The 24,139-nt window shown below is 47.5% G+C and overlaps 11 protein-coding genes across 11 annotated transcripts; 5 read left to right on the top strand and 6 right to left on the bottom strand.

Annotated features, from left to right (window-relative positions):
- Nucleotides 1-390: 390 nt before the first annotated feature.
- LAJ45_03539 (uncharacterized protein) lies at nucleotides 391-1,498 on the bottom strand (the record flags this gene model as incomplete). The annotated part of the gene is made up of 6 exons (XM_046113124.1): nucleotides 391-419; nucleotides 481-515; nucleotides 614-615; nucleotides 673-793; nucleotides 1,276-1,290; nucleotides 1,446-1,498. 6 exons carry the CDS (start codon nucleotides 1,496-1,498, stop codon nucleotides 391-393), a joined length of 255 nt encoding a protein of 84 aa, XP_045974001.1.
- Nucleotides 1,499-1,526: 28 nt separating this feature from the next.
- LAJ45_03538 (uncharacterized protein) lies at nucleotides 1,527-2,046 on the bottom strand (the record flags this gene model as incomplete). The annotated part of the gene is made up of 5 exons (XM_046113123.1): nucleotides 1,527-1,573; nucleotides 1,663-1,715; nucleotides 1,772-1,859; nucleotides 1,916-1,939; nucleotides 2,025-2,046. The coding sequence occupies 5 exons, from the start codon at nucleotides 2,044-2,046 to the stop codon at nucleotides 1,527-1,529; spliced, it is 234 nt and encodes a 77-aa protein (XP_045974000.1).
- A 787-nt stretch (nucleotides 2,047-2,833) lies between these two features.
- Nucleotides 2,834-3,309, bottom strand: LAJ45_03537 (uncharacterized protein; the record flags this gene model as incomplete). The annotated part of the gene is made up of 4 exons (XM_046113122.1): nucleotides 2,834-2,959; nucleotides 3,035-3,087; nucleotides 3,152-3,209; nucleotides 3,277-3,309. 4 exons carry the CDS (start codon nucleotides 3,307-3,309, stop codon nucleotides 2,834-2,836), a joined length of 270 nt encoding a protein of 89 aa, XP_045973999.1.
- A 1,151-nt stretch (nucleotides 3,310-4,460) lies between these two features.
- On the top strand, nucleotides 4,461-5,105 carry LAJ45_03536 (uncharacterized protein; the record flags this gene model as incomplete). Its single annotated transcript, XM_046113121.1, has 2 exons — nucleotides 4,461-4,752; nucleotides 4,825-5,105. 2 exons carry the CDS (start codon nucleotides 4,461-4,463, stop codon nucleotides 5,103-5,105), a joined length of 573 nt encoding a protein of 190 aa, XP_045973998.1.
- A 924-nt stretch (nucleotides 5,106-6,029) lies between these two features.
- On the top strand, nucleotides 6,030-6,664 carry LAJ45_03535 (uncharacterized protein; the record flags this gene model as incomplete). The annotated part of the gene is made up of 5 exons (XM_046113120.1): nucleotides 6,030-6,161; nucleotides 6,225-6,320; nucleotides 6,385-6,398; nucleotides 6,489-6,516; nucleotides 6,596-6,664. 5 exons carry the CDS (start codon nucleotides 6,030-6,032, stop codon nucleotides 6,662-6,664), a joined length of 339 nt encoding a protein of 112 aa, XP_045973997.1.
- Nucleotides 6,665-7,406: 742 nt separating this feature from the next.
- On the top strand, nucleotides 7,407-9,593 carry LAJ45_03534 (uncharacterized protein; the record flags this gene model as incomplete). The annotated part of the gene is made up of 1 exon (XM_046113119.1): nucleotides 7,407-9,593. The coding sequence occupies one exon, from the start codon at nucleotides 7,407-7,409 to the stop codon at nucleotides 9,591-9,593; it is 2,187 nt and encodes a 728-aa protein (XP_045973996.1).
- Nucleotides 9,594-10,564: 971 nt separating this feature from the next.
- LAJ45_03533 (uncharacterized protein) lies at nucleotides 10,565-10,906 on the top strand (the record flags this gene model as incomplete). Its single annotated transcript, XM_046113118.1, has 1 exon — nucleotides 10,565-10,906. The coding sequence occupies one exon, from the start codon at nucleotides 10,565-10,567 to the stop codon at nucleotides 10,904-10,906; it is 342 nt and encodes a 113-aa protein (XP_045973995.1).
- A 3,381-nt stretch (nucleotides 10,907-14,287) lies between these two features.
- Nucleotides 14,288-14,740, bottom strand: LAJ45_03532 (uncharacterized protein; the record flags this gene model as incomplete). Its single annotated transcript, XM_046113117.1, has 3 exons — nucleotides 14,288-14,378; nucleotides 14,439-14,505; nucleotides 14,590-14,740. The coding sequence occupies 3 exons, from the start codon at nucleotides 14,738-14,740 to the stop codon at nucleotides 14,288-14,290; spliced, it is 309 nt and encodes a 102-aa protein (XP_045973994.1).
- Nucleotides 14,741-14,794: 54 nt separating this feature from the next.
- Nucleotides 14,795-15,786, bottom strand: LAJ45_03531 (uncharacterized protein; the record flags this gene model as incomplete). The annotated part of the gene is made up of 3 exons (XM_046113116.1): nucleotides 14,795-15,213; nucleotides 15,272-15,309; nucleotides 15,383-15,786. The coding sequence occupies 3 exons, from the start codon at nucleotides 15,784-15,786 to the stop codon at nucleotides 14,795-14,797; spliced, it is 861 nt and encodes a 286-aa protein (XP_045973993.1).
- A 3,206-nt stretch (nucleotides 15,787-18,992) lies between these two features.
- On the bottom strand, nucleotides 18,993-20,501 carry LAJ45_03529 (uncharacterized protein; the record flags this gene model as incomplete). The annotated part of the gene is made up of 1 exon (XM_046113115.1): nucleotides 18,993-20,501. The coding sequence occupies one exon, from the start codon at nucleotides 20,499-20,501 to the stop codon at nucleotides 18,993-18,995; it is 1,509 nt and encodes a 502-aa protein (XP_045973992.1).
- A 677-nt stretch (nucleotides 20,502-21,178) lies between these two features.
- LAJ45_03528 (uncharacterized protein) lies at nucleotides 21,179-23,790 on the top strand (the record flags this gene model as incomplete). The annotated part of the gene is made up of 7 exons (XM_046113114.1): nucleotides 21,179-21,358; nucleotides 21,580-21,672; nucleotides 21,897-21,913; nucleotides 22,010-22,098; nucleotides 22,298-22,364; nucleotides 22,435-22,450; nucleotides 22,999-23,790. 7 exons carry the CDS (start codon nucleotides 21,179-21,181, stop codon nucleotides 23,788-23,790), a joined length of 1,254 nt encoding a protein of 417 aa, XP_045973991.1.
- Between the last annotated feature and the right edge of the window lie 349 nt (nucleotides 23,791-24,139).

The following is a 24,139-nucleotide window of genomic DNA, read 5'->3' as shown; positions in this document are numbered from 1 at the left end:
AGGGCAAGGATAATTTGTATGGAGTGGCGTCGTTCTCTCATACAAATAATCCCTGTTTCCGTTACTTGCATTTTCTGGTTCTTTTGAGGGTAAGCTGTACATACGCAGGTCTTAGCACTTTCGTCGGATCTTATGATTCTTATCTCACCAAGTCAGATCAGATAATATTTAATCTTATCACATCAGATCAGATCAGGTCAGCGCAAGTCCCCGACTACATACATACTAGGACTTATACCTCCACATATTCACCAATCGGGCCATCTGCTTAAACCACATGTAGGTACTACCGCATTTAACACACTCTCTCTTCAGCTGATACATACATGTAACTACCTATTCGTGTACCTACTGACTTCTCAAGCCATTAAAGGAAATCTCAGACCGTAATTAGAGACGATATACGTATATACCTTCATCTTGACGTACGTCATTAAGTGTACCAATATAACTTCTCAGCTCACTAATAAGGACACCTACTCCTCGCTGATACCATTGACTCAATCTTCCCTAGGCTACTGACAGAGTATCCTGTCAACACATGAGTAATTGTACCATCGATCGAACCTTTAAGTTGTAGGCGACGTGCTAGTGGAGTCATGGCGCTATGCACATCTATAATTGAGTGGAGTTAACGGACTTCTCATGTGGGCAATTTGCACTTATACCCACCTTTGCATTACCAAAAATGCCGTCCCAATCAAAGCCACGATTTAGTAAAGGTGGTCCCTCCGTTGCGCGCAGGACCTGCAGCGGTTGCTGCCCCTTTTTGTCAGTCGGTAGATCAGTCTGTCTGTAATGATGTAGCACTTGTATCGGTATAAAGTGCGTCAGGTGGTCCTCGAATTCTTCCGGTAGGTACTAGAATCAACTATAGCATCTAGATATGTACTGAAAGGCGGGGGTATCAACTATAAAAGGCGTGAATAGCTGAATAATGGGACCCGAATCAACCAGGGAGCAGGGCTAATCCGCGGTTCAAACCCCACAATCCCTAGACTACCTGAATGTCTGCCAAGAACCCGAAAAGGACTGGTGGCAACTTTGGAGCGCTATTCGCTGCATAAAACCTCAGTGCCAGGGAGGTTATGAGACATTATTGATTGGAACGAGGTGCCAAAGGTGGTGGTCGGCATTAGATACATAGAGCCACGATGGAGGCACCAAAAGAAGATTATATCGCTGCTTGGCTTATGTAGGTACAGCCACCTTTAAGCTTAATTCCAGACCCCTTCTTGTTGGAGTCCCTAATCCTGTAGGTGAAAACCAAGAAACGCCAAGAGTGTTGCCCTGATGCAAGATAAAGCCTCGTCAGCATATAATTTGTAAAGTACATGTAGTTTACAGAATGCATAAACGCCAACGCTTTATTACAGAGTCTCCCGTGACTCTGCTGTAAAAGCACAATTGTGGCCTGAAGGTGGTGGAAGTCATAGTGCTTTTACTTTCTCTCCCCCCGGCGTGTATGATAATCAATCTGCATATGCCGCAGTAGCATGAGATTAACCTAGACGTTTGAGCTTTAGCTATAGGCTTGTGATTGCCAGAGATGCACCTCTGTCACCACGATATACTGGATACATTTAAATCTGGGTCAGCTGGAGTAGTGAGAATGTATAAGAACCCAGCAGTTACCACCAAATTATAGAAATAAGGAATTACCGACTATCAGTACTTCAACCGCAAAGTACCTACTCCATCCATACGGCGTTGGCCTAGCTCTCAGAAGAAATTCCCTTATCGATATACACGGTGTTTAACACCATATCACCTCAAATAGAAACCCGACTGCAAAATCGAAGTGGTCTTTCTTATCCTCGAGTTTCCGTATCGCGAGAACCAAATTTCAAATCCGAGCTCTGTTTTTTGGGTGGTGAGTATCTACTGTTGTGTATGTTCCACACATGTAACAAACCTATGCTAACAGTGTGTGCTTGTCCTGATATTGAGTATGTAATGCTGTTCACATCCTCAGAGGGTTCGCGTGATTTGAGAAGCACACCCACGGACACTTTTGTGCTCACGAAAATCCATCATCGATATCATGATCTCAATGTTCGGCTGTGTAACCAGAATCACATTCTCTTGTGGTCGTACTCTGGTACGTACCGGCTCCGAATCCTGCGAATCTCACTGGGCCATGGGGTCTCCTTTTGATAATACTGGTATCTGGTGAGTCTTAGCTATATATAACCATATATATTATTGGTTAAAACATCCAGAATTAACCATACGGCCGGTCTATCTCAGATCGTATGACCATGCATGGATCACCTCATGTCCCAATCTCATGAGAAGAGAGCACAAGCCCCACCCACATACTTCACGTCTCTGGTAATCGACAATTTCAATCAACCACAGGGCAAGGAATAGTTCGCGGAGGTCTTTTGGTTAATTCCTATAGCTAAAGTCATCGGTACATGATGATCATGATTAATCGCTGATAATATAAGCAATTATAGTCTTCAGGGACCAGATCTGCAGCGCACATTCTTGATAACATCCTGCTCGGAGCAAGGTAGTAAGTACTGCAAACGACCTGATTGCTAAAAGCTCGGGGTACACCGATGTACCCATGACTCACACAGGATATATCGATTAAGTCGTATGACCATCGCAAGGATTCGAAGGTAAACTCATGAGCCCATGTCTCTGAAACCCTCTTCCTCCTTCGGCCTACCAACTCTGTCCTCGCCTTCGCATTAACTATCGGCGTGAATATCCATCTTCAAGCACAGGATCAAGCATTATGACCGGTTCGGTAGTGTTCACCGATGAGCATAGCTCGCCCACGGCGATATTTCTCTCTCGCGCCTCGATGGAAATGAGTTTGTTAGAATCTATCCTTCGAAGCATCAAAGTCGCGACGGGAGACCTTGAAACAGCCGAAAAGAGAATTTTGGGATTGCGAGACCCCCGGAGGATCGAAGAGGCAAATGCCCGTCTTGCCAAACAGGAGCTGGCAGATCTTCAGCGCCTGGTCAAGAAGATAGCTCCAACCATCGGGAAGCTAAAGGACTTGAAAGCCACTTACATCGCTTCCGAAACGTGCCCAGCCGGTGTTGAGAAAGTAGAGGTGCAAAACATCTTTGGCGCAGTTGCAGCAGCGGATGAGGGGTACGAGAAGGTTGTGGCTTTCCTATCACGCTACCTTTGACTGATGACTCGCGGTTTGGGTATCTGTCTGCCAGTATTCTTGCATCGTGTTCCTGGTTATTCCTTGATTGAATATTTCTTTCTCTGTGTAGGGTAGATGGGCTTAATTCGTTCACGCACCTCACATATGTGGTGAATATCATAAAATGTCATATCGACGCATAGGACCGGCCCTAGAAGATCTGTCAACTTCTCCCGCTCTTGATATTCTACCCTTACCGATCTATTTATTTGATTTTAAATCTTGCCACCTTTCGTCTATTTCCTTGGAATTCCTCTTGCCCCGAAAGCCCGGAAATTGTTGTGCGCACACTTGTTCGAACATGCAGCCGGCCTGTTTGCAATTTCTAGAATCCTTCTTCCATATCCGCTCATTTATAATTTTTATCAGCATTTTCTTATAGTCCCCCGGATATCTGCAGATGCTTCATATTCCCATCGCACTCATAATTCTCGTTTAAATTATCAGGCTCTAGTTCTAGCACAAATCTTCCCTTTGTCCCATCCGTATATATATCCACCTTCATCCTGGGTGTAGCTTTGAGTTAAAGTTATAAGCCTATCGCAAAGGCCGTTCCTTCTTTGGTAAGATTATACATCAAAGTTATCCCAATGCTGCCGATAATTGGTACGAAAAAGTACCTCCCCGCCGACCAGCTGCAGCTGCGGAAGCACTATATACCCCAGCATCGATCAAGATATTGTCTACTTTCAATCCCAATTAGTTATGCCTTATTACATCCCCCCCCCCCCCCCCGGGAGCCAGCCCCGATAGCTCTGAAATGGGTTGCAACTAACTAGAGCTCTCCAAAGACCGGGGGGGCCGCCGTCGGAGGTTGGAGTGCTATCCAGACTCAATTTGCATGCAAAGACTAAGGCCTCTCCTGACTCCGACATGAAACCCCATCCACAAACCAACACCTACCAGGGGTGTCGGGTCAAAGAGTAAGTACGTTTATATATATGTATCGATAGTATGCGCACCCTCCAAGACAGGTCGAAAGAAACTCTAAATTCCCAATTAACCGTAAACATATATATGAGGTGTGTCCACTTGTTTTGAATGGGACTCAAAATGTGCTCCAGGTGATTTTTGAACTTTGGAGGTCATCCAGTGCTGCAGTGCTCTTGCCACGCCAGGCTATAAATTAGTTTTTTTCCCGTCCGCTTCTCCATCTCTCCGCACATCTGCAGCATCATTACAAATCAACAACCTATTAGTATCAGACTTGTCTCACAACCTTATAATTCTCAACATGCTATCACTCAACAACCTTCAATTTTTTCTTCTTTACTTAATATTCATGACCAACTCTCATTCGGTATATGCGTATGCCGCCGATCGAACAATAGACTACGAGGAATGGATCAACCCGACCCTCATCGAAAAGCGTTTTTCCGCCGCGGCCATACAGTATTCGAGAGGGTTTGAGGTAATTAAAAAGCCAGAAGAAAAGCGGGAGGATGTTTCAGAGGAGGCCTTACCGCTAGTGGCAACCATCTACACGTTCATCTCCGGCTATCCAGGCCTTGCCGACACAATCTTTTACAAAAACTTAATCATATCCATCGAGAATTTTGTGAAAAAAGTAAAAGGTGCGGTTTCATCTCCTCTTATTGACGGTAATCCCTTCAATTCTGACTCTTCTCGCCCTGACGAAATGTAAGGCCATATCATCAAACTACGGAGACAATTGTTTCCCCCGCACTCGCCTCAAGTGGATATTGTCTATATCTACAGCGCCACAGGTAACCTGAATCACCAACCGCTTATCGAGTCCGTCCACCACCAACCGAAGTTCGGAAGAGTTGTGAAGGCCTGGTTTAGAGGCGCAATGAACCACAGGAAGGTATACTTGGGGCGAAAAAAGGAACAAATGGAGAGAATGGCAGTCTCGGCTGTTACAATCGGCGATAGGTTCATAAGGCGGTTTATCAACGTTAACTGAGCTATCTATCATCGCTACAAACCATCTCTAAATCCTGGTATTGGGTACTTCTGTCAAATACAGTTAAGTTGTTAAGATAGGCACACACGTACATATGCAGCGGTCATACATGTATGTACCCAGGGTGTTGGAAAGTGATGCATATTTTGGTTTGACAAAGGCCAATTACCCCAAATACCTATATTTTGGCGCAACGCAACACGCTCCCTAAATTCAAATTTCGAGTGTAGGGCGTCTCTACAATGGCTAAGAATTCATCTGGTGCTAATTGAATACAAAATAGCCATTCTTCAAGCAAGAAGTCACTATCCACTAGCTAAAATCAGTGTTAAAAAAAACCAAAAAGTATCGATGACAGACCTTTTTTATTTATTTTTTTCTTATGAAAGGAATCTACACACTTAAATTAACCTCAAGATAGACTTGTGTACAGATTAATTCTCTCATGGTTGAGATATCACCCAATGTGCATCATTTTCCGACACCCTGGGTACATCTAAAGAATAATAGAGTCAATAATAAAAGTCTCTTCTTCATCCATGCCAATATATATACATGCAGTTATACCAAGGTTCTTGGTCGGGATAGTACCTCCTATATATAAGCTTCAAGTCGCGATCCTTACAAGTAGCAGCGTCGTATCGGATAAGCGAGTGATATTTTGTGATGATACCCACATCGATAGTGACTGTAGGTACACTGTTACCGTACACACTTCTCAAAGGGTGTCGTTGTTACACAGACTGTGCCAAGATCAGCCGCAGGGGGAATGCATGCATATCGCACAATACTTACATACATGCATGTCTCGCCAAGGCCTTGAGTTCAGATTGTATTCTGCGCCGCCCACGATGAAACCCCGGTCAATGAGGAGGAAGGATTGGGGGGGGGGGGAGGATGAGGAAGGAGGGAGCACGAAGAAGGATGGCCAACGGAGAAGGAGAGCAGCCAGAGAAGAAGATGATCTTGAGAGGGCGAACCCCAGAAGAAGACGGAGACGGAGAAGAAGAAGAAGAAGAACAAGTACAAGAAGAAGAAGAAGAAGAAGAAGAACAAGTACAAGAAGAACAAGTACAAGAAGAAGAAGAACAAGAAGAACAAGCACTGACACTGGCCCAGCTGTCAACCTCGTCAACCTCGTCAACACCACCGCCGGCACTGAGCATGAACGGAGTAGAGTACCTACAGACGGGCTTACAGCTACCTACACCGTTGGTCCAGCTTAGACACATCTCCTCTTCTCGCACCTTACTGGGTTGGCGACGTTGGCGCTCCTTAGGCATTTAGCGGAAGGTGAGACGCTTGTTTTCCATGTGCAAATCACTGGCCGGGATCGATGGACTGACCGGCAGTACCTGCATACACTACACATACGAGCAGCAGTCTGCAGATATATACAACCCCACTTATTGTGTTTACCACCCCCCCTCCCCTTCCGCCTATCATTCTCGACTGTACTGGGGGTTGGTGGGAAGGCTGACATCCCACAGCACTCACTGTCCGATGTTTCCCCAGGGTCGATCGAGGATATGCTTATCGACCCACGTTTTTGCGACTGACCGGGTTCGGCTCCCAGCGGATGTCGAGTCTGCCCTCCGTCCACTGTTACTTAACGGCGAGATATATGCAAAAGCTATCCTACCTATGCACTGGAGGAGTCCATCGCCTCCGTGTGTCTTGTCTATGGTTACATGAGTCCGTTCAAATGTGGTGGGAGTTGGCCGGACGACCAGCCGGTAAGGCGTTTCTCGGGAGATGCTGAAGAATCCGAGTTGTCAGTTCCCCATATATCCCGCGCCCCGGTTCTCCAGGACTCCCTGCATACATACATACATGTACATACCTTGGACAACGGGGAATTAAAGGAACATGCCCAAACGATGCCCACGGGATCCGAATGTCTCCACGGTCCAGAAATAGCAGCGGTTAAGGCCCGGAAACAAAGATGCAACGAAACATCTTAAACCACCACCGGGAATAACACGTGGTGGTGGGAATAATTCTTCTGCACCCCACAAACGAACAGATGGTTGCGAAACCTCCTCAGAAATCATTGACCCATGGTGGGAGATGGTTCTCAATTCTCCTCAACCAATCTTTCACCGGGCAGAGTCCCACGACATGATATATAGCTCTACACAGAGGTCCCGAAAGCTTCTATCCAGCAAGCACAGCATCTGCCCTCTCTGGAGCTCGGTCTCCCTCACATTCCTTTGAACTTTCCTTCTGTCCCGACGCCGGCCGTCACTTACACTCATTTTACCACCACCTCCCCCCCCCCCCTGGCCCTAACTACCCACAATGCGCCTCCCCCTCGCTTCTTTCCTCCTCCTCCTCCTCCCCCTCACCACCGCCTTCCCCACCACTCTCGTCCGCCGCGTCGATGGCCCCGACCCCGACCCCGTCCTCCGCCAGAAGCTCTCCACCCAACCTGACGGCTCCCTCTTCTGGCATGGCCGCACCGCTGCCGGAGAAGGCCTCGAAAAGCCCGCCGACGCCTACGCCACCGCCAACAACCTCGAAACCATCGGGCAGCTCAAGTCCAAGAACAACGTCAAGGACGGCGCCCCGCCCGGCAAGGACCCGGGCCTCCCCTGGTGGGACAATGCATCGAAGCAGTACGCGCTCGAGGCCTCCGGGCGCGTGCATGTGCTGTCGGGGCAGATGGGCGACCCCAAGACGGAGAGCCCCGACGTCATCCAGCAGCGGCTAGAGAACACGATATACCACAAGACGGAGCTGCCAACGCTGACGGACCCGAACAAGCAGAAGAAGGTGACCGAGATCATCAAGGTGAACCCGGACACGCAGGCGAAGGCGAGGGTCTGGAAGGAGGGTGATCCGCCACAGGGCGCGGGAGGGAGCACTGTCCCGAGGCCGGAGAGTCCGTTGTCCCCCGGTGGGACCAGCCAGAGGGGGAGGACGCAGAACAAGAGCCCGCCGCCGTCACCGGGAGGTGGTAGCAATCCGAGGGGCACAAGCAGGAGCAGAAGCCCCTCGCCATCGTCGGGCAGAGGCACAGGTGCAGGCGGGAATGCAGCTGCTGGATCGGGTGCCGGGTCCGGGTCCGGAGCTGCAGCCTCGGGCAAGAAGACACCGCCAAGCTCTGGGTCCGGCTCGGGATCCAGAGGTGCCGCTGCTGGATCGGGAACCAAGACGCCGCCCCAAGGCGGAAATACGGCTTCAAGGGGAGCTGCTGGCGGAAAGAGCGCGGCCAAGAACCCCACCGGCCGCAAGGTGAAACCCAGCACGGGAAGAAGCCCGTTGAAGGCAGCCCCGAAGAAGACCACCAGCACACGGAAGGGGGCGGGCACTAAGGCCTCACCGAGGAAGACGCAGGCAAAGGCTGCAAAGAAGGTCAACAAGAGCATAAATAAGAATGCATCCGCAAAGGTGAAGACACCGGCATCAGCGCCCAGCCGGAAGAAGGCCGGCAGCAAGACAACAGCAAAAACAGCTGGAAAAGCCTCTGCGACAAAGAAGAAGACCGGCAGCGTCAAGAAACCAACTGTGAAGAGGCCTTCTGCCGCAGCAAAGAAGGGCGTTGCGTTCAAAAAGCAATCCCAGGCTGCGAAGAAGACCACGGCTACTAAGAGACCTGGAGCGGTCAAAAAGGCTGCTTCTGCTACGAAAAAGGCGTCCAGCAAGAAGCCGACTACCAAAGCAGCAAAGAAGACTGCAGTCAAAAAGCCAACTACAGCTAGAAAGACTCCCTCCAAGGGGCCCACATCTAGCGCAAAGAAGACCACCGCAGCAAAGACGACTGCGGCAAAGAAGACTACGGCGGCGAAGAAGACGACTGCGGCAAGGAAGACCACTGCAGGAAAAAAGACAACTGCAGCAAAGACGACTGCTGCGAAGAAGACCACCGCAGCGAAGAATACTACGGCGGGGAAGAAGACGACTGCAGCAAAGAAGACGACCGCAGCAAAGACGACTGCAGCGAAGAAGACCACCGCAGCGAAGAAGACTACGGCGGCAAAGACAACTGCGGCGAAGAAGACAACTGCAGCGAAGAATACCACTGCGGCGAAGAAAACGACTGCAGCAAAGAAGACGACCGCAGCAAAGACGACTGCTGCGAAGAAGACCACCGCAGCGAAGAAGACCACCGCAGCGAAGAAGACTACCGCAGCGAAAAAGACCACCACAGCGAAGAAGACTACGGCGGCAAAGACAACTGCAGCGAAAAATACCACTGCAGCGAAGAATACCACTGCGGCGAAGAAGGTTACTACTGCAAAAGGGCCAGTCTCAGGTGCTAAGAAGACCACTGCAGCCAAGAAAACCCCCACAAGGGCACCCAACACCGCCGGAAAGAAGTCTACTACCACAGCTGCCAAAACACCCGCGGCGAAAAAGTCTACCGCAACTACAAAGAAACCAGCCGTGACAGCTACGAAGAAGGCAGCTGTAGTTCAAAAACCACTTAAGGCCGTGAAGACAGCTCCCGTAATCCAAAAAACGAAGAAGGCCGGCAAGGCTTAGTAGGGGCTCTGGGGTTGGGATGATGATGTATTTGTATCAGCTTTTAGATTAATTTACTTTATGGAGAAAACACCACAGTGGAGTCGTGATTACAAGGATATGAGGGCCAGTTACTATGTATGAGATTATTCCTTTTAGATGGACTTGCCGAACACTTGCACTTGAGTTTTAATCGTGAGCACGACAAAATTGTTGAAATGATTGATAAGACCTCTACCAGGGCCTGTAGCCACTACCTACGTAGCTGACTGACAATACCTCTCCTTCATATGAGAGCACTCGATCATAAACAATCACTCGATTGTGCCACTAGCAGCCTAACTACTTATGGCTAGAGCTAGGCGATATCCTCGTCCGGTGATGCTGCCCATTACTCTATTACAGAGGCTCAGAATTCTGGTGAGCACCAATCAATTACTTGATAAGAAAATAATGTTATCTGTGAGTAAAAGCCACACTCTTGATACCCAGCCTAGGCTAGGCGGCAGAACGACGGTGTTTATACAGACTAGGTGATCGGTGGTGGAAGCTATCACCTGGGATTCCAAGCTAGGACGTGATTTGCTACTTTGGTTCGCGGGCGACAAACCTGGCTTTGAGCAGGCATTCTATGAAGATTTTTTTACGACAGTCTGGTGATGCCTCTGGCTCACCAGAAGGATGTGGCAGCAGTACAATGACCCAACTTCTATCCATACATGTACACCTTTTTCTAGTAGACAGTTTCAAAGGATCCTGTGAAATTGAGGTTATTTGTGCCATGACAAACATCCAGAAGACCCATACTATCTTTATAAGAAACCCGTGGGCGTTCTTGTGTTTATAAGAAGAAGGTTCACACAGCGCTCATAGCCGGATATTACAATCACAGCGCTCTCTTTCGGTTGTCTAACACATTATTTTATTGTGCCTTGTTTGTATTATCAACTGTTTCTACCATCGCCATACTCTCGCCCACGCAAATAATTCAAATGAAACCCACCGACGAGAAGCCGGGTTGGAGCTCCACAGACGAGACACTTCTCCTCATAAGAGCGCGGACAGCTTGTTTCAACGAGATTACAATCTTATCGTGCCAATCCAGAGAGACATCAACCAAAATTCAGGAGCTCTGTAAGAAGCTTCAGCCGCAGTCTGAGCTGATATTCTTGATGGATGAAGATGCAAGTGACATGGTGCAATTGACAAAACTCAAGGAGGAAAAGAGTAAGATTAGTGTTCAACTTCGGAAGGCTTACCAAAAATTGGGTTCAATCGAGAAAGCACTGAGTGAGCTGCAAGTCACGGTCCAACCTGGGGAGCCTGGTAGCTAGGTTGTGGCAGGATGGATATTTTTACTCACTCGCTCTGTAGTGACTGTTTTTTTTTCTCTTTTGTTTCAATCTTGACCTTTAGCTCTTCTAATTGCGAACTTTAATTCACGTCGCGTTGCTTGCATTTTAGATTTTTGTGTGGTTAGAAAAAACAAATTCTAGTCATCAATTTTAGTTTTAACCCCATTGACTCCGATATATCTCTGAATCACGTACTAGCCGTATAACCTTCGATTATCATGCCTTTATTCCGCCTCAAATTAGCAGGGTGTGAAGAAGCTACAATCCCAGAAAACACAAGCTGCCTGAGCAGCAATTGCCCATGATATGCCACAGGAGACAAACGAATCAATTAATTATATTTTACAATTAACCCTTTTTCTATCACATTAGTTTTCAAGGCACAGGTATTATTTCGCCATAAGTAGCTGGTGTGGATCCATTTCCAAAGGGCTTGAGAACAATCAAACAAAGGTCCGAGCGGTGAAGCTGAAACTAGCTTATGATTAGCATATAGGAAAGCAGACTACAAGTATGGACTGCATAGAATGTAACTTTACATATAACATATAGGGAGCTATATATGTCGAATATAGGAAGAAGCCACTACATTTCCAAGTTCAGACTCCACTCCTAACATCAACGCGTGCTTCTCCGAGTCCTAGACCCTCATTGAGTTCTTGGATCCCCTATATAACGGGTTTATGTTTAGATGGCATATCCAAGACCCCATCACAGCACCACTGGAAGACCCTCGTAGGTTGGGCTGCTGTCGCTTTTGAAACGACCTTATGTTCTCGTTTCCCGAACTCCAAATAGAAAACGATTACACCACCGAGGAGTATAAGCATAAGTACTACGAAGTATGTAAGTAGACGTGTAGTGAAAGAATAAAGATGCCAGCAACGCTTCCAGGACTTGAGAGCCTCTATGGTTGGGCTTCCATATATCTCTTTCCTTAGGGATTCGAAGGAATTGTTATCGGCTCGCGCAGGGCGAAGCGGTCTTGGTGAGTCATAGTCCATGACAGTTTCATAAAGATTGGGTAGTGGAGAGCTGTGGTCTGTTGTCCGGATCGATATCGGGGATGGGGAAATTGAGCTATTTAGTGAGAGGCTACAGGTGTGCCTCCCCTAAGGCCAGTAATGTCAGTTTCTAGTTTATTAAAACCTGGACTAGCTAGCAAGTGCCGACAGTGCGCGCCCAACTAACCCTTTTCTATTTTGAATCTTTTTCCTTTTTGATGCTGGCGATATATATGAAACGTTAAGATGGATTTGGAGTTATCCGTATGAGATTCATCTACATGTTGAACATATACGGGGTTGGCTGAGATCTCAAACAATAGAAGGCCATGCGCTTTTTGAACTTCGATAGCTTGCAATGGATTGGTGTTCTACATTCCCATACTATTGGTAACAGCTACACTACTAGTATTCAGTACTACTACATGTACATGTATGTACGTGCCTACATCTTGTGCGTCATCCAATAAAAAAATAAGTTAAACCCAGGGAGAGATTTCTCTCCATGCAGGAGTCATGTGCGTACATGTAGATACCTGTACATCTAATTATATAAGCCCCTGATCTGACTCGTGAGCTCGGAGCCCCTACACTTTAAATCAATCTAAAAATACTGTCACCTCCCCTGGCGGCCCGTTTCCTATCAAATTAAAAGTTCAATAGAATTGGCTTTACAACATATTGAGTAGCACTCAATGCTCAAATATTATTCACCATACTTCAAGCTTAGCCTCACTCCCATATTTGTTTGCTGGTAAATTATAAACCCATATATACCCGGGACTGAATTCGAAGACCAAGAGTCCTAGACCTTTCTATAGCTGCAAGCCATCTAAACCCTTTATCGCTACGGTTACTGTTTCTTGGCATGTATCATGCATGCTTCGGCCATGCATCAAACTGATCAACTGAGCCGAGATATTAACCCAGCCAAATAAGACTTCAATATATCCTTCAATATCTAGGCAGTTAATAGATGGCAGTTGGTAAATGAGTGTATAGTAGGGTAGGGTGAGCAAGTTTAAAGCTCTAGCTAATCGCTGAACAACGACGTCTCAATCCACGGGCAATCACGTACTTTCTTTGGTCATTTTTTTTTTTTTTAGTCAGGTCGCGAGGTAAGAATCATTATATACCAGGTATTACTCCTTAAACTCTACTAAAGAATAGGTATCGGAGGTACTTAGCTGACGCATGTGAAAATAATATTAATTTCAGTTGGCGATGAAACAATCCCTTGATTAGACGGTTAGCTAGTTTAAGATAGAATGGTAAAAATCAAGCTATCCGGACCAAGGCCGAAATTCTTGGAGAAGCTTATTTGTAGCAATCGTATGCGCGGGTCATTTCTACCGGTACCGTTCTCATCTGGGTCGGCCGTCTAGAGTAAGGGGCAATCTGCACGTGAGCAGATACAGGTCTTAATATAATCGTAAAGTCGGGAAAGTGGTCTAGCACATCATTAGGTTACGATGGTATCATACTTCTAATGTAACTGAAATCTTTCCATGGCCAGCAAGATTCGTAATGAATTAAACAAAAAAACAAAAAGCAAGATTCGTAACCATAAATTATCACTCGGTATATGCAACACCCTCATATTGCATTTTTTTTAGATTTTGAGTCTGGGAATAGAGTCCTCGACACTTGATCTATTTACGAACAGAAGTAAATGGGCTTTGTTGGCGCATGGCTGACGCTTTGAGGCGGAAGCTGTGAAATTAGTTTTGCCTCGATAGCTACATGAGTATTTCGGGCTGTTGGAGTAAGTAATGCTCAAGTCACTAGTGTAGGAAAGGGGGCTCGTACGCATCCAGCTTGTACTTAACAGGGACGTGACCGCACCCTTCAACCATCATTAGTTCAGTCATCTTTATCACACCCTGTACCAGGCGTTAAAGGTAAATACGAAGAATCTGATAAGGGAATCTTGCTGTGAAATATGTGTGTTTATCTTATCAGATTCTCGGTATTTATGGTTGACCCCCGGTACTATTCAAAACGGGCTTCAGTCCATGTATGCACCAGTCCTACATGCAGCTCGATCACATCACAATATCGATTTCTACGGATCCGGCCGCTTGGAAAATTAATTATACATTTACAATATTGAGGGAAGATTTCTTGCAACTGTAAGGCACACTTCTCACCTCCGAAAACTCTCGCGTTGATGTTTAGTTAATCCTTATATATGATCATGCATAAGCACCTTCAGATTGGTTACTATACTCTACAATTTCATCAAATAACCGTCAAGATTTGGCCGCAATACTACTTCCATCGCAGTATTATGTGTCGAATTTAAAACATCTCACAAGATCCACTGCACACCAGCTTACCCGGCATTCCCCTGTGCCTACATTTCTGTCTCCCCAACCAAAAAAGCTGATCCCTCTGACGGAACGCAATCCACGCCGACTGCCTTGAACCCCTTCGCTGTATTGGACCTTCTAGTCGGGCGAACGTCAGTTCTATTTCACTGCGAATTATTTTCTCAGAGGATTCACCTCGCAGCTAACTCATCTTTTATTGATTGGGACAAATCAGTAGACGATTCGAAATCGATGTCCTCATCTATGATAAGGTCGTTCTTAGCAAGTAACAGTCTTATGATTTTTGCTTGCCTATTTCATATCGCACGGCTTAGGGCTGTATCACCATCACCATCTTTGCAGTTGACATCGATGTCCCCCCTCTCGAGTAGCATCTTGAAAATCGCCCCGTGCCCATACCAAGCTACCAACATGAGTGCGGTATTCCCACTACCATTTTGGCAGTTGACATCGATGTCTTCCCTCTCGAGTAGCATTTTGACAATCGTCTCGTGCTCTCCTTCTACTGCCAAAATGAGTGCGGTATATCCTTAATCACCTTTGCAGTTGACATCGATGTCCTGCCTCTCGAGAAGCATCTTGGCAATTGTCTCGTGCCCTTCTTTTGCTGTCAAAATGAGTGCGGTATCTCCAGCACTACTTTTGGAGTTGACATCGATCTCCTCCTTCGCTAACAGCATTTTGAATATCGCCTCGTGCCCATACCAGGTTGTGTAACCGAGTGGTTTATTACCCCCAGGTAGCCCGCCATCTGTGTTGACATCTAAGTTGAGCATCATCAGAAGTCGTTGAGATATATTTTCGTGACCGAAAGCTGCCGCGAAGCACAATCCACGCTCAATATCTGTTTTAAAAGTGCTTGAGCTTCTTATCAGGTCTAGAAAATGCAGATACATATCGATCAGCCCGTATCTGCAGGCGACATCCCATGGTGTATCTATCTCCTGGTCTAGGAAAGCTTGGCGATATCCGACAAAGTGGCAATTAAAACTGGCCAATGAGTCAACAAATGACCAGAGTCTTTGCCTGGTTGTAAAAGGTCTTTCTGTAGCTTTATTAGTTTCAAGCTATATTCTCGATTGTTTGTGTTTGATGATCGGATATGAACATCCCAATACCGGAGAGCATATTTTACAAGTGCCACCTGCCATTTCTGCCAAAGAAGAGATTCGAGGCAAATCTCTGCCATGTTTGCATGTGCGACGCCCTCGAAGAACAACTCTTTTACGAAATCGTTGACGGATAAGTGGGCAAAGCGGAAAACGTCAAGTTTCCGATCAAGGACAACAAAATTCTGGCATTCATCCAGTATAGTATCCGTTGTGAGACCGCCAGCTCTAATTTCGCCTCTAGAATCCATATCAAGGGCTTGGATTAACTCTTTTGACGATAATGGTCTTTGGGCACCGTGGATGAGCATTAACGCCTTCCTTGCTCGTGTTCTACTTCTCTCCAATTGTGCGTCAATCCTGTGAAGGATCGCATTAAATGTCTGGTCTAGCCCTGCCGGTATCTCGACCATTGCCTTTTCGAGGTCGGATTTCGTTTTTTCGCGGCACAAACTTTGGATCTACAAACTGGCCCAGAGGAACCTAAGTCCAACATGTCAGCACGAGTCTTCTAAACCGGCAAGCTTGGTATATTACATTCCGCCTGCGTGGCTGATGATATTCTCTACGATAGTAGTTTTGAGCTTAGGATCATAAAAACCATACATCATCTTTTTTCGATCCACTAATCTATCTATTTCATCCCTTATGAAGCGATCGATATCTGTATGGTTATCTATTGGTCGTATATAAACATTGGGCAGACCATCGAGGTGGAGCTCGATATCTTGGTCATCCCGGCTAGCGACGAAGATCTTGATAGGACAAGTCGATTTATTTAAAAATTCTTTGTAGCGCATCTAACAGATCTCCACGTGTATTTTATCGCATTCATCCAGTGCATCGATACAGATGAATGTTGATTCATAATTTGCTGTCATTTCGATCAATAGACTCTCACTCTCTGCCATGGTTAAAGGACCAGAGGTAAATCCGCCATCCTTGCGCTTTTTGTAGATGTTTTTGACTGGCTGAGACTGCTTTGAACCGGGCTCTACGGACGATAGCTGTTTGACGATTGCCCTCATAATTTGCGACGGATCTTGGTCATATTTGCAGTAGAAGTGAGCAACAGCTTCCATTTTCCGTCGGGTGGCAATGAATTGATCAATGACTGCCGACCTATGCGAAGAACGAAGGGATAAGTAACCCTCTTACTACAGAGTAAGTCGAAAGGCATCTGGAAAACTTACACTAAGTTCGTCTTACCAGCACCAGCTGTGAATATTCGTTAGCATAAGGGTAGAGATGGCTGTGAGCATTACGGCAGTACGGTAGCACCAATTATAAGGGGAGTAAAGCAGTCAAGATGTGTACACATGCATATGTGTAAACGATCAGAAGGACTTACGGAAACCGTGCAACCAAAGAATAGAACTCTCTGTGCACTCTTTCCAACTGATAAACTCCCCCCTTTTTGAAAAGCCACTCGCCGCTGCCCGGGTGGCGGTTCGACTTAATGAGATTATGGTGATCCTCAAAGTACACTTCCGACAACCACTTCAAAATATCTTGGCGTTCGGCATCTACTAAAATATGAGCTCGTCGGCCTTATAACATCATTATTAAACCAACTAAAAGAAGTTTTTAATACCCTTTGAATTTTCTTCGATACACCTTCGCATATCTTCTAACTCCTGTTTTATCTGTGGCATTTTCATTGCTTGAAGGATCTCTTGTAGTTTTTCCATTTCCTGTTGTTGAACTACAAAGATCAAGTAAGTTGAAATTCGTCCTAGCTAATCAACTCGCATTGAGGTTTTCTCACCAAGATCATTTTTCTCGTTCATGGTAACTTGGCCTAAAGTTGGGTTAAATGCTCATTAGTAAATGTCATCCGAGAAAAAATTAGCGAGTTATATCGATCGTACCTTGGTCTCTCGCCGCATTGACATTGTATTCCACGGTTGCCTCCCCCTCCTTGATCCTTTCGATGAGTGGCTTGAATCTTGATATATATGGATCCCATGTACTGTGCAAAGCCCACACTTTATCACACATATGTAGTCAGTATCGGGAATATTGATTCTCAAGGAACTTAAAGTACCAGCAAGGTTTTGGGTGAAATGTTTCTTTGACTCAGATAGATAAGTCAAAATTGCAGCGTATAGATCTGGTAGCGCGGCTCGAAGGTTGCGCGCGGAAAGTGTCTGATTTGAAGGCTTCAGGTAGAGACGTTCATAGATAGCACACCGACTTAGTGTATGCGTGATATATTCAAGGGCAAGCAGAATGTTCTCGAGAATCTCGATATTATTCAAAGGGACCTACAAGAGAAAACGAGTCCACCACTCGGGTACTTATTTGAAAGTCTATGATCGCTTGCCTGCAAAAGGAATCGAAAACCAGTCCATGGCATAGCCACAATGCTGGGACTCTGCTTCACCAAGACATCGCCGACTTTTGCAAGTTTATCCAGCTGAAGTAAGATGTTATCGGCATAGCTAGTGCATTTCCATTGCTTCTTTTTAAACTCGTCTCTTTTCGCCTTGGTTTCTTCAATAAATCGCTCCAGCGTGCAGAGTTTGTGATTGCCAGATGTCTTGAAATATTCTCGATCCTCTGCGCTCAATTTTCTACAGCCTCATTCCACAGAGTACTGACAAGCTCTTCTTGGGACGCTGTCGAAGATGGTGTTGGCTGGCTTGAAGGATTTGGGCGAGTTAAGAAAGAGGGATCAGAATGGGGCGTGACTAGGGATACGACAGATGCACCGGAGACTCTCTGGACAGGATCCGTTGAGCCCAGTGGTTCTTGTAACGTAGGCTGGGGAGTGATAACGGGTGCGCTGGGGGTTTGCTGTATAGGAGAAGTTGAACTCTGTAAGGTAGTATTACTAGTAGTAGTATTAGTAGTCCCTGGAGGAACAGCTGATCTTGGACGCTCGCTTGCAGTTGGGATATCGAGTGTGGATGATTGGTTAGAACGCAAGGATAACAAACTTTTGGCCCTCCGCTTAAATGAACGCAGTGGATCTATGAAATTGGGCATCTTTGCCTTTCCCCAGCTTCTGCTTAGATAGAGGCAACTAGAAGTTCGAACCCAATGTGATCTTAGACAAATTTGCGATTGAAGGATGGTGTTGTTATAACAGCAGTGAATATATATAATATTATTCTTTAGATTGCGCTAGAGTAAATATGCGCATCCAAGCGGGGTAGTTACATACCGCAAAAGTTGGAGCGTTGCACCCGGGTGTTAAATAAGATCCTGGTAAGTTTCTCTCACAGTTCAAGCAAAAATTGGTGCTTTTTACATACCAGGATCTTCTCTAACGCACGGGTGCAACGCTCCAAATCTTGCGGTTTTTTTTTTTTTTTAGATCATAGTTTCATTTATTTCTAGGTACAAGAATATCGCATGGAGCCTAAGCTATGGCGTGAACAACACCTATCCCCTATACTGACCGCCCGGTCTGCCCGAGGAGACCCCCCCCACTACAAGTCGACAAAAGGAAAAGAAGGAGAGAAGAGAGTAACAAAATGGCGAAAAACAGCCGTACCGCCCGTGATAGTTCAGGGTCCCGAGTCGAAGGCAGTGTAATATCGAAAGGGAGTTCCTCCCCGTGAGGAAGAGCCGGTGTCAAGAAAAGTGGGGGGAGGACGGAGATATGAGCCTCTTAGCGGAGGCTGGGTTGGGAGGAGAGGGGAGGGTTGAGGGGGGCCGTAATTGGCATCCCAAGAAAGTTGCGGAGAGGTGCGGGCGCTACGTCTTCTTGTGAGATGTCCATAGCGGTGTGGGTTGAGGGGGGGTTGGCGGTGGTGGTGGGTTTCCTGCTAGGGCAGGAGGGGGTGAAGGAGCGGTGGGCCCCGCTGCAGTTGACGCACTTGGCGGGGGAGATTTCGCAGCAGTTTTCAAGGGGCGCTGATGCCCCTTTGCATGAGGGGACTGAGCAGCGGTGATCCTGAAGTTTGTGGGGGAGGGTGCACAGGGGGCAGGCGGTGGGGGACCTGCATCCTTGGGTGGCGTGACCGAGTTTGCAGCAATTCCTGCATTGAGTGGAGGTGGACGCTCGCCCCATGACGTTGCAGCGTCTGGGGCGGGAGAAGAGACGGATAGTAGTGCCAATGGTCGCTGCCTCATCTGCCGTTACAGAGACGACGACTGAGGTGGTGGCCTTGGCGCAGCGGGAGGATTCGTCCGTGTTTGGGAACCGGACGGCGGCAGGGGTGATCCCAACGGCGAGCCTCAGAGCGGAGGGCAGAATCTCCTCAAGGCACTCCTGGTTGGGGAGTTCGTAAAGGGGGACGCCATGGATGGCGAGGTCGACGTTGGTGGGGGCGGGGCGAAAGGTAGTGAAGGGGTTCTCGGGGGTGGCCACCTCTACGTTGAGGATGGTGGTGAGGGCCTCGAAGAAGGGTGCGTAGACCGTTGATGGGACGGTAGGGGGGGCTGTGACAGAGACGGTGCCTCTGGGGTTGATAGTGACGGAGAGGGAAGTCACCGGAGCGGTTTGGTTGTTTCGGGCCAGAGCTAGGCCGAAGAGGCGAGGGAGGGTTGCCGATAGCTTTTCGGCGTCGGTGATGGGGCTAGGGGTTATCCTTGTAGCAAAGAAGCGGCGGTGGGCTGCTGGTAGGGCCTTCTCCTTCGGGGAGGATCCTGGGGCCGATGCCTGGGCTGTTTTGGCAGTCTTCTTGCTGGGGGTATTGGGTGGGTTGGGGGCGGAGCGAACCACCTGAGCGTGTGTGGGGGTTGCCCTTGGTAGGGCAGGCTTGGCGGGCGGGGTAGGCCTGTGGGGGGCCTGGGGGGTTGGTGTGGGTGTGTTGGCTTTGCCGATTAGGGCGTCCAACTTCTGGATGATGCGGGGGTTTGAGGTGGGAGGCGCAGCTTTGGGGGCCGTGATCTCCTTTCTCAAGAGGGCGAGTTCGTCTCCTATTTTGGAGACTGCGGTGGCGAGTTTGGCTTGTTGCCCGAGGCTTGTCAGTAGGAGTAGGATTAGCGGCTTGTTGAATCTGCTTGTATGCAGATCTTTGAGGACGATGCCGCTCAGGGTGTTTTCTGTATCGGCGCTTAACGAGGTGTTACCCAAGTCGGCGTCGAGGTGGTATAGACCTGAGGCTTCTAAAACCAGCGAGTCTATTTGGCGGAGTAGTCGGCCCTGAGGGTCCAAATATTGCATTGAAGCCATGATGGGGGGTGAGTTTTGGTGTGTGGGGACGGTTGCCACGTAGGAAAGTGGAGGTTGGTTTCAAAAACCAAGGACGAAGAGGGGAAGAAGGATGGCTCCAAATCTTGCGGTACTCTCTAGATCTAGATAGCGCTTTCCTCCGAGTGGTAACAAATGGGTCTTGTAGTCTTTGCTGATCTCTTACCCAATTGTGTTGTGGCTTTCGGTCTCCCAAGAGGGGTATCAGCAATCGACGGTTTATGGGATAGCTCATGTACTTTACTCTAGTTTGTCTCAAGCTTTTTGTCATCCGAGAGCGCCTCGCTTGGAATACAGCGCAGGAGTTCTTCTGTACGTCTCTACGTATTGAACAGGCTAGGAGCCTTGTTTTCCATTCCGCTTCTTCTTTTTTTTCTCCGCTGATCAGGTGGAGTGGGGTTTTATCTTGGTGACTTCTGGTACTTGACGTCGACCCATCAAGATGAATGTAATTAAGCTACAAATTGCTCACGAAACATGTAAGGGGTTCTGCTCTGCCAACTGGCATAATTGAAGACCTCGGGTCTGGTATTGATTTTTGTAATGACATGTTAACTCTGCATGAGCCGCTGGTCTTTGCTATGAGATTGGTGGTTGATTGTGTGTAGGAAAGGATCCATCTGATTGACCAGGCGCGCCTTGATAAGGCAGCCAATAGAATGGCGGCTGGGCGTTCTTCCCAGGATACTAGTCATCTTCGAGTTGTGAAACTTGCAGTCCCTTGTCACCCCAGAACCTCTAACCTGACCGGTGCAGCACTCAAATACGTGGTTGGATACATTGACATTGTCATAGAGGACGGTTACATCTCTGGCCAGGAGCCTCAAAGTTGCATGTATGTATGTACGTACACGTGGGAGCAGGACGTCATGTATCATTACAGGATCTCGAGGATATTTCAGTATTGACTTTCGGTTGAAACATACCGGCCGTTCTCATCTTGAGATATAAATTTGGCGTTGTTCGGGCCTGTCAGATCCACCTTGTTGGGATCTCTCTATCTCATGGATATTCCTAGGCCTTGCAAGGAACAAACTAAGTCAAAGTTTATTATCGCTAGTTGTATAAATCCGTTGAGTGCCTACCAGACTACCTGTTTGTGCTTATGCCCTTACAACACTCTAGACAATATCCAGTAGGAACTCTTGACAAGGTCAATCTCGGAGCTGAAGGATTCATCCTTTTTTTTTTTTTTTTCCTGCCAGCACCATGCGTATCATACAACCTCGTTCGACTGTTTCTATCCGATTCGTCAAACGAGTTCCGGAGGAGCATACCCTGAGCTCATGGTCCACCTATCTTACCTTTCAAACCTGGTAACTCGAATGCAAGGTTTACTAGGGTAGCTGTCAGGGCACTGGGCCACTTTGGATTCAGGTACGGATTTATATATCGTGCGTCTATTCTCTATTGCTTGAAAGAATTTTTCGGCCAAGTCAGTCAACGTCGCAGTCTCTCCCTGACAGATACACCATCGCTCTTAAGTGCAGGTCCTTCCCACAGCCATCGACGCTGAAATATCATCCTTTGATCAATTGGAGAGTCGAAGATCATTGCTGCGGACTCATCGATCTCATCTGTAAGTTGCCCATCTCTCGTTGAGATTTCTTTTGCCACATCGATGATACATGTAGATTATCTTCACATGTTCAAAGGTCCTGGATTGTTTAAATCGTCTGGAATCACACCCGGAAAGCCCTGTGCCCATATTTCATTAGCATTTGAGCTTCAATCTAAATTCATTGATATGATACTAAGTCTTCAAATCCGTTGTTTAGGCATTATGGGATCCGAGGCTAGGCCTTGCTACAAACATGGGGCGGAGAGCGACTGGTGCCTCTACTGGTAAGAGATCAACTGTTTTATCTATTTTTTTAATTCCATGATGTTTATTAACTTTCAGCACTGTAAATAGTCCCCCACCCGTCACTGTAACTGTCACAGTCACTACAACGACAACAGCTACAAAAGATGCTGCCGCGACCTGTTCTTGCACAGCCAATTCATATCCTTCTTTCCTCCCTCCCCCACCCCCTCCTCCTCCTTCAACATACTCATCTACCTTCCCCTCGACGAGCAGCTCTCTTTATACCTCAGACTGCTTAACCTATGTCCCTTCAATCTCATCAACGATTGCATCTTCTGCGGCATCTTCCCTCATTTATATCACTTTCCCATCATCCAGTGTGATTTCCAAACCAACATATTCCCCCAGTACAGAATTGCCTTCTTCGGGCTGCATCGAGTCACCCAGTTATCCCATCTCTCAAGGTCCTACTCCTACACCCTCAATTATCTCATCGTTAACCTCCACCACCACCGGCTTGCCAATATATGATAGCTCTTCCAGCTCTGGCAACTTAATTTCTTCTTCCTCATCGTTCAGCTTTTTGCCCACAACCTATTCTGTGCCTGTATATTACACTTCCACTTTCGATTTGTCTTCTTCCTCTGATTACTCGTCAATAATCTACGGCAGTCCAATAACATCTTCAACTCTTTCACTCACCCGCTCTTCTTCTTCTTCTTCTTCTTCTTCTTCTTCTTCTTCTACTTCTTCTTTTTCTTCTTCTTCTACTTCTTCTTCTTCTTCTTCTCCTCCTACTCCTTCCTCTTCTTCCTCCAGGTCCTCCCCATCATCCTCCAGCTCTTCCAGCTCCTCCCCGCCCCTCCCACCTTCATCTACACCACCCGTCCCACCTCCACCTCCACCCCAACCCCCACACAAACCCCAACTCCAACCGCGACCCCCACCCCAACCGGCACCCCCGCTCTCTTCCCTCCCACACCCGACAACCTCTCCCGTGGGGCCATCGGCGGTGTCGCCGTCGGGAGTATCTTCGGCGCAGCACTCATGGGCATGCTCCTATTCTTCCTCTGGCGCAAACACCGATCCGACAGCCCCCCCGACTCTCCCATTCTCTCCGTCCCATACAACCCCGAAGCCCCGCAGCTGCCTCCGCCGCTGATGTCCCCCGGCCCGCCATTCGGATACCAGAGTCCCTACAACTCAGGCGGCGCACCCCCTGTGATGGAAGTACCGATACGGCCGCCGGCGCCTGGGCCGGCGATCGAGGTACAGGTGCCGCCGATGCCGGGCCCGGTGTATGAGGTGCCGCCGAGCCCCCCGAGCCCTCAGAGTCCACCGAGTCCGCAGAGTCCGCAGAGTCCGCCCAGTCCACCAGGACTGGTGATTCAGCCGCCGTTGAGGCCGCCGGGGCCGCCGCCGGGGTATGTGCTACCGCTGGACGGGTATAGGAGGTCGTACTGAGGGGTGGAGGCAGTAGGCGTGAGGTTTTCCGATGTAATTTCATGAAGTGATATATGGGTGTAGAAATGGCTTGGCCCATTGAGTGGGTCCAATTACGCTCTTTTTATAGACATTTTCGTTTGTATCTTGTAACTAGATTGTCTTGGTTCTTGGTCGATGCAGTTAATGATAATCTAAACCTTGATCATATCATATCGTCTTGATAACATTGCCTTGTTTTGATTTAATTCAATTAGCTTTAAATATTTCCAGTGTTCATTTCGTGATGAATAAGTATTGCGGGTGACAGCAGCGCAACCGATCCTCAACTTAGACAATAGATAAGTATGTGTATATAGTTATAACACAG

This window comes from Morchella importuna (assembly GCF_003444635.1).
Source record: "Morchella importuna strain M04M26 chromosome Unknown Morimp01GS007, whole genome shotgun sequence".
NCBI lineage: Eukaryota > Fungi > Ascomycota > Pezizomycetes > Pezizales > Morchellaceae > Morchella > Morchella importuna.
The sequence above is the reverse complement of the archived record's forward strand: the minus strand, read 5'-3'. Positions and strand labels throughout refer to the sequence as shown.